This window comes from Sinocyclocheilus grahami, unplaced genomic scaffold (genome assembly GCF_001515645.1).
Source record: "Sinocyclocheilus grahami isolate Dianchi unplaced genomic scaffold, SAMN03320097.WGS_v1.1 scaffold42.1, whole genome shotgun sequence".
Lineage (NCBI taxonomy): Eukaryota > Metazoa > Chordata > Actinopteri > Cypriniformes > Cyprinidae > Sinocyclocheilus > Sinocyclocheilus grahami.
The window spans coordinates 390569-399626 of NW_015505221.1; the positions used below are offsets into that span (position 1 = coordinate 390569).

The following is a 9058-nucleotide window of genomic DNA, read 5'->3' on the forward strand; positions in this document are numbered from 1 at the left end:
ACTCCAGTCTTCAGTGTCACATGATCCTTCAGAAATCATTCTAATATGTAGATTTGGAAACATTTCTTCTTATTATAAATGTTGAAAACATTTGTGCTGCTTAATATTTTTGTGTTGCATTTTTTCAGGATGCTTTGGTGAATAGAATGTTCAAAAGAGCAGCATTTATTTGAAATAGAAATGCTTTGTAAACCGTATGCCTTTACTGTCACTTTTGATCAAATGAATGTATTCGTATGTAATACAAATATTTTCTTTAAAAAATAAAATCTCAGTAGTGTATATTATAGTGTATATTTAAATTTAAATTTTTGCATCCTTTTTTAAGTCTTCAGTCCTGATTCACTGTAATTGCATGGAAATTTCAAAAGCATTCGTGTCTGAACTTTCCCTTTAAGAATGAATAACAAATAGTAGAACAGTTCAGTTTGTACAGTCCTCACTAAAACTGCAATAAAACCATAAATTCTCACTTCCATTTGAACACATACGGCATGTATGGTTTTGCTTGAGCAGCACTCGACAATAACTAGACTATGAAAAAGTGTGAGGCAATTTTGTAGGCACATGCTCTGCTTTCTGCAGTCACCTTATTTCAACTGACTTCAGTCGAGTAGAAGCCATATGTAATTTAATGCAAATGAAAACAGGGACGTGAAAGTACAGTCCATTCAAGTGCCTCGTTTTCATTTGTGTCAAATTAAATATGCCATTTACTCTTACTAAAGTCTTTACACATCACATCCTACAATGTGATTTTCTGGATTTTTTTTTCTCATTTTGTCTCTCATAGTTGAGGTATACCTATGATGAAAATTACAGGCCTCTCTCATCTTTTTAAGTGGGAGAACTTGCACAATTGGTGGCTGACTAAATACTTTTTTGCCCCACTGTACATAGTACTAGTGTTGATGCAAAGTGTTTTTAAATGCATAGAAAAATGCATAAATCAATTTCGGTTTCAGAATTTCTAATCTTAGACTCACGGTCAGAGCAAAACAAAGTGACTGCACTCTGTAACCTCTGCATTAAGTGATTTACCTTCTTTTCTCTCTCTCTCTCTTTCTCTCAGATGCAGAGAAAGCAGATGACGGGGTCTCCCCAACAGACCAGGACTCAGCTCTTGCAGGTGCTGCATTTCTTCCTCCAGCTTACTGCAGCTGCTATTTATCAAATGTAGAAAAGGCATGACACCCCAGAATTCAGATCAATTTCTCAGCTCATACGTCAGTTTCTGTGGCCTTTACCAGCCTGTTTCATGTGCTTTCATAAAGCCTTGGGGCCCATGTTTGCCCCGCTGCGGTTTGGTGCAGTTTTGCTCAGGCCATAATCCTGAACTCTTTGGTGCTGTTTAATGGGACACCGTGGCAGTCATTGACCCTTGAGTCGGGATACAAAATAAACTGACATTAGCTTGCGGCAAATTTGAGGACCGTCAGATACTGCTTTACATTTTGATTGGGTTTGTGTAGAAAAGATTCATTAGGGCTTTCAATTTCCTTGGATAGTTCCTATGCCATCAGTTTGATTTGGGAACGATACACTGGGTGAGGTAGTTTTTTTCTGGGAGAGATTCATCGATGTCTTTCGTCTGTGTGAATAAACTAGTTCTTGCGGCATTGGAGGTATTTTCACGCGGCGAGGCATGACTTGAGCGTGTCAAATCTGTACCAATCACACGCTCTCTTCTATAAAACTGAGACATATAGTATAGCAAATCCAACAAGACAGGGATGCATAGTTGTACAAATTCAACCCAAGACATATTTCAGCATCATGAACATACTGTATATATGTGTGAATTTCAGCATAACTGTCATTAATATATAATATAATATATCTTGTGGCCAAAAAGTATTTGAACTCTTAAGTCATGCCTTAAAATGTCAGAATTGCATTACATTGGATGACAAAATATCTACCCAAGTAGCAAACAAATGATTCTAGACCTTTTTTTTCTAACTAACTCAAACTAACAGGCTTTTGAGCTGTTTTTGAAAGTAGCTTTAAGCAAATGGTGTCAGGCTGATTTTATATGGATGTTTTAAGTTTCTTTATAGGACGTTTCCACTAAAGTATTACTTTAAAAATTACAATTAAAAATAAATAGAAATTACAATTACTGTATTGACCCAAATATAAGACGATGTTTTTTTCTTGGAAATACATCTGAAAAAACGTGGTTGTCTTATATTCAGGGTCTAGAATTTGACATGTCAATAATACACCCACAACAATAGGTGGTGCCAAATACACATAAAACAAGTGGGCCATGAAATGCGTAATGTAATGCATGTTGTAAAGATCACAAGTAAAAACAAAAGAAAAAGAAAACCTTACAGCTGCATGAGTCGTGACTGTCACGTTAGCCTGATGGGACCAAACTCCCTTTGTGATTTTAAAAGGTAAGACAGTACCCAGATTTGAAGACTACAGTAAGATTTAACTTCTACTGTTAATAAGATTTTGGTAGGCTACTATTAGATGGATAGCCTAAATGTCCTAATTCAGATGGGCTACCTGTTTTTTTATTTTTACTGGTATATCAAAAAGTGTATATATATTTTAATGTGATTGTTGGTACATTTTACCAGTTTTTACAATACTTTCAAAACAAAAATTAAAATAGGAAAAATATGCAATATGAAAATAATTAAAGACAAAATGTGTTTTACTGAGAAAAGACAAGATCTGGTTTTTAAAAGGCCTTTTTCCAAAAGGTACATCTGGAAAAAGGGGGGTCGTCTTATAATCAGGGTTGTCTTATTTTCGGGCCAATACGGTAATTACAATACATTTAGTTCTGGTTTATTATTATTATTATTATTATTATTATTATTATTATTATTATTATTATTTATAATAATAATAATAATAATAATAATAATAATAATAATAATAATAATAATAATAACAATAATAAATTATATAAAACAATACGATGTTTAATAATAATATTAATGTATTAAAAATAATACAAATGTTTAATTATTTTTCTTATTAAAATATATATTTTTTAAATAAAGTAAAATGAATATGATTGGCTTTAGTTACACTATTAAATGTTAGAAAAATTAGAAGTATTGTGGAAAATCTTTTTTAATAATAATAATAATAAAAATAATAATAATAATTTATTAAATTATAATAAAAAAAAGTTTAATAATTTGTATTATTAAAATTAAAGTTAATGTTGTGGATTTTACTTCTATAAGGATCCTATAAGTATAAATATATAATAATAATCATTTGTTTATTAATAATAGTAATAATAATAATAATAATAATAATTAGTACTAGTAATAGTAGTAGGATTTGTATTGTTATTTTAAATAATATTTTATTTTTTTGTTATAATTTAATTATTTAATTTTATTGTATAAAATATATGCTACACACTCAGTCATTCCTGTCCAAAACGGTTTTAATTTAAGTTCATAGTTTCTTATAGAGGCTGCATGAGGAAAAACACAGATAACTGACAACCATAAAGTTTCCAAACAATGTTGTCTTTTACAACTTTGTCAATTAGTGTCCAAATATGTGACCCTGGACCACAAAACCAGTCATAAGGGTCAATTTTTCAAAAAAGCTGAATAAATAAGCTTTCCAGTGATGTATGGTTTGTTAGGATATAACAATATTTGGTCGAGATACAACTATTTGAAAATCTGGAATCTGAGGGTGCAAAAAAAAACTTTAAAGTTGTCCAAATTAAGCTCTTAGCAATGCATATTACTAATGAAAAATTAAGTTTTAATATATTTACAGTAGGAAATTTACAAAATATCTTCATGGAACATGATTTTTACTTAATATCCTAATGATTTTTTGGCATAATCGAAAAATTTATAATTTTGACCCATAAAATGTATTTTTTGCTATTGGTACAAATATACCCCAGCGATTTAAGACTGGTTTTGTGCTCCAGGGTCACATATGTTTTGGGGTCCTTGCACTGTACATCACTTTAATAAAATGATCTTTTCAGACACAATAAATAGTTTTTATTCACAACTCTTGTTCCTCAACAGGTCGCGGTCTTCCTGTCTATGTGGTGGTGATCCTGGTTGTGGGCGGTCTTCTGTTGTTCCTAAACCCTCTGAGCTGCTTTCTATTCGCCAAATGGAAAAGAGGGCGGAGCCTGAAAGGTAATTGACAGTGAAACTCCTCAGCGCGTCGCCATTTCTACTTTGTGCTGTTAGACAACGTGTCCTAGACTGGTCGACTCGCAGCGACAGCACGCAGTGCAAAAGGGATGAACTGTCTGAATCTTAATATGATTTCTCACTTTTAAATCCATCTCTCTTTTTCTCTTATCTCACTCGCTACCTCCTCAGCCATCTGCATCATCCCGCCATCTCTCCTTTCCCCGGCAGCTGTCACTTCCTCCCTTCGTCTCTCCCCTTATCTCGGCCCTTTCCCTTTCGTCCTCTGTCATTTTCTCTCTCACTCACCCCATCTGTCTTTTTTTCGCCTCGCCTCTTCCTTCAAACTGGCAGGTGTCTTGTCTCTCCCCTCTCATCTCTCGCTCCCTTTTTTTTCTTTTCCTCTCTATTCATGAACCTGTCGTCCTCTCCTCTCGCTTTCAATTTGAACGGCCCTTTTTATCAGTTTATTAAAGCTACTGTCACAACACATTTTGTAAGGAGAAACCAATAATTGAAATGGCGTATGATGAATGTTTCTTGTGTTCTGTCTTTCTGACGTTCTGGCTTTCCTTTTATTTCCGTCATGCTCTCCTTCCTGTGACCTTTGCCCTGTAACACGCCACTCTCATTTGTTTTTTTGCACTCAGAGGACACCAGGAGCATTTCACAGGAGACGAAAAGCGAGGAGCAGAGGTGAGTCACGTTAGCGCTCTGAATCAAAGCTCTGTTGTAGGTATGCCCACTTAAGTGGTCCTGACCCTGATGTGGCTAAACCCTGAAAAAATAAGTTTGCAGATAAAAATGTGAGTACAAAACTTGTTGCAATGATGCTAGGTTTGCTAGGTGGTTATTTACTGCCGTAAAGTTTAATACTTGGTTATAGAGATTTGAACAAACTCCTATGCCTTAATATGAGCAGTAGTAATGGTGATGTGAGCCTTAGCGAGCCGCACTGACAAGCAAGACCAGCATGCTGTGATATGGCTGAAAGGCTTTCTGAACAACTTCTGCCTGTCTGGATGAAGCCTTTCAGCTTCCAGTAGCTATAGAAGCCCTCAAGACGGCATATAGAAACGCTGCTTAGCTTGCATCTCCATAAATAGACTCCAGAGAAGTACAGAGTGTTCATTTCACCAGCCTACAGGTGAGTCATGAGCCCCCAAATAAAGCAGAATAGACAAAAGTCTTGGAGTTTTAATAGGATATTAAAAGAGAGAAGTCTATGTAATTAATTTTTTTTAACTTAACATAAAATGGCATAGGCAGAGCATTTTACTTCTGTAAAATGACCCAGAATATGCAATGAGAAAAAACAAATGAAAGAAAAATAAATATTTAGATTCTTTAATTTATTAAATGTGTGTATTATTAGTTTATTGATGTGTGTAAACATTAAGACGTCAAAGAGTGATTTGTGTTAAGGCATAAAATCTAATATGTAATAGTGAGTCATTCACTACATTATGTATTTAATATATATATAGTATATTTTAATTTATTTATAAATGTAATTTAATAATATTAAATTAAAAGCAAATATGAAAGGAATATTAAATTATGTATAATTATTAAGAATTATATATTTGTTTTACTAATACATAATTTAGTTGTGTAAATATATATAATATTATATAACATGTATAGTGGATGATGCATTATTGTTATTATATATGTATATATTTTGTATAGATTTCAATAGATGTTCTGGGCATCTGTATTTATTGAGTGCTCCTTAGAAATTCCTCCCTGTTTGCAGAAGTTCTCTTTCTTGTCATGTTTTCTAACTTGCAGGTGTGATGTGTTGTGAATGTGATGTTTCTGTGTTTCTGCAGGTCCACGGCGAGCGGCTCAACCCGCTATGCAAGCAGAGAGCTTATCAACGCCTCGGCACAGCGAACACTCCTCATTGACAGCAGCTCCGAGCCTGACAGCAGCGTCTATGAGAGCTACGGACGGGTATATCACTGGCCACTCACACAGTCTGTTCAGGCTTTCCCATGATTTTTTTTTCAAACATTCAGATAAAAATACATGAAAGGAATGTTTCCTGTCTTGTATTGAAAAAGATCACACCTGAATTCACAAACAATGTTTATTACTACTGAAGATGTCCTTTTTCCTCAATAGCAGGAGAGTTCTCATTATTACTACCCAAGTGAGGCCTACAGTCCTGCCCTGTTTACTCACCCTGAAGGGCCTGAGGATCATGGTGAGACTAAATCAAATGTTCTTATACACGTAAGAGGGATTTTAAAGCTTAACTTTACATTTTTTAGATTTAAATTTAGCTTCTGTCAAATTCTGATCCCTTTCCCAAATAACTTTCTGCCTATTTAGCAAAAAGTGTTAGTGTTTGTGGCCCATCGCTAAACAGTTCCTAGGGTGTTATGAGTGTTTGTGGGTCCTAAGAGATTGTATGGTTCAGGTCTGTCTTTCATTGGAAGCTTACAAACAAATCGCTCATCCACGCGACTTATTTTTTATACTTAGTTATGATATGAACGAATCTGAGTATGAGTGAGAATAATAGTGATCCTTGCCTTCTTGTTTTTATGCAAAGTGAGTATTCAATATTTGAGCAAACCCCTCCAGTGACATTTTATGGATTAGTTAACAATTAAATTGAAGTATTCATGTGCTGTGTTTCCTTCCCTCCAGATGGCAGACACGGCACAAATCCTCTCACTCACGACTATGAGGAGGTTAGAGGCTGGGGGACGTCCGAGGACCTGCAGGGCTACTCACTGCTGCCCCCTGCTGCCCAATATCATCCACGAGCACCAGTATCCACCTACTATGAGGTGGGTGAGAACCAACAACCAGTTGGATCTATCTAGAAAGATGCACTTAATAAATTTTATATCTAAGTTCCCAGGTCTAATTCAAAGGATACATGATATACACAAGCTCCCTTATGATTGCAGAGTTATGGTATTGCAGCATAGTGGTGCAATAGTTTTTATGTGACAGACTCTGTCAGTTTGCAATTTCGCTTTTGTTTATAGTTGTCGTTTATTCCACTGTTCTCCACAGGGAAGGGCATACGGTAAAGCTGATGTGGACGTAACAGCAGGAGTTTATGATTCTATGGTGTACAGACGCAGAAGAGACACAGACTTGCCGTTTGAGCTCAGAGGGGAGCTGGTTTAATAATAGTGAGGCTGGTGTGTGCTGTGGTCTAGACCAGCTCTACCCTGAGACCAGTTTGGGTTTATGAGTTGAAAAAACATTTCTTCTTTTACTTTTCCTATTATTTGTCTAAAATATGTTGACTGTTCTCTTTTTGCAGTTTAAGTTCATCATAAATGTTAAATTGTTAAATAAATATTACATTTGATTTTAATTTTGTCTAAATCAGAAGCTTTTTTGAGATCGGCTGCTGGAATGCCTCCCTAGTATGCTCCCTTTTTAGGTGATCGGACAGTCTCTTATGCTCCCCAAGGCTGCATTTATTTGATCAAAAATACAGTAAAAATAGGAATATTGTGAAATATTATTATCACGTAAAATAACCGTTTTCTATTTGAATATATTTTAAAATGTAATTTATTCCTGTGATGCAAAGCTGAATTTTCAGTATCAGTCTTCAGTGACACTGATGATTAGTAATGTTGAAAACAGTTGCCCTGCTTAAAATGTGTGTGTGTGTGTGTGTGTCTTGAGCCCTGTAGTGTTTGTCTCGGCATATTAGACTGTATATTGAGGAAAGGATTTTTACATTGGCACACGTGACCTTTAAAAATGAGTCCAGAGTCAATTGTTGCATGTTAATATCAATTACAATAGCAATAACAATGTGCAATTACAAGCTACTCTTGTAATTGCATATTAGGTCATTAATTTGTATTACTGAGGACTTAATTATATAAATAGTTACCGTGTAAAGAGTGACCCTTTCTGAGGCCTAGAATTTATCAAGTATTCTCAACTACCTTCAGAAAAAAAAAAAAATGATAATAATAATCTGATAAGAACACAAGTGTTATGTAATGCAGCTTTTAAGCAATGAGGTACTACCAAACGTGCTATTATTAATCCTGAGCTTAATGGTTTTTCCTGATGGCATGCAGTCCTCTTGGGATTCTTGGAAAGCGTGGAGCTTTGTCCCAAGAGGAAGTCTTTGAATGTGAGAACGGGGATAAAAGTCTTGAATCCTTGAGTCTGCGGAAGCCAACAACAATAACAACAACAACAGCAGCCTTCAATGACACACATTTGTGTTGTTGTCATGTATATGTTATCACAAGAAGTTAAACAGGGAATCTAGGCAAAGGCTAAATTTTTTATTGGCCTGAGACAAGATTGCTGGCTTGGGAAAAAGAAAGGCTGGCTTAAAAATATTCATCCCCCCCAAAAATGAAGATTCTCTCAACATCCACTCTCATGTCATTCCAAATGCATAATATATATTTTTTTTTCTGTGAGAACCTAGATGTTTTGGAAAATGTTCATGCTGTCCTTTTCCAGAAAAGAACGGCTGTCAAGCTAAAATATAGCATACACTCTAAATATAATTCAGTTAATTTGTAAATATCACAATAATAAATAACTAATCTACCTTAAGATAATGTTCCTCTTAAATTTCAATTAAAATATTTGCAAATGGAGAAATTATACTGATCAGTTTCAAGATCTTCAATTATTACTCATTTCATATCAATATTTTTTAACAGCAACTTAAGAAATTGAGTATGTTGGACATGATTAACAATCATGCTCAAAGAGGGGGAAATTTGATTTTCAGCATGCTTTGATACAGACTGTATAAGGAACGTAAATGTTGAAACAAAGTGTTATTTTCTGTGTTTTTGCACAAAATATAGGAGATCTGTTCATGTTTAATGTTCTATTAAACTGGAATTTATAGGGGGGTTTGATGCCATTTTGGAGACCAAGAGTAGACCAAA

At 34.6% G+C, this 9058-nt stretch overlaps 1 protein-coding gene across 1 annotated transcript in view; it reads left to right on the forward strand.

Moving 5' to 3' along the window:
- Positions 1–7410, forward strand: part of LOC107582260 (nephrin-like) — a 67923-nt gene extending 60513 nt beyond the window's left edge. The window contains 7 exon segments of the mRNA XM_016268034.1: positions 1073–1129; positions 4035–4161; positions 4809–4844; positions 5984–6107; positions 6279–6360; positions 6810–6952; positions 7185–7410. Of these exon segments, the coding sequence (XP_016123520.1) occupies positions 1073–1129; positions 4035–4161; positions 4809–4844; positions 5984–6107; positions 6279–6360; positions 6810–6952; positions 7185–7301 (686 nt within the window). The 3' untranslated portion in view covers positions 7302–7410.
- Positions 7411–9058: the final 1648 nt, after the last annotated feature.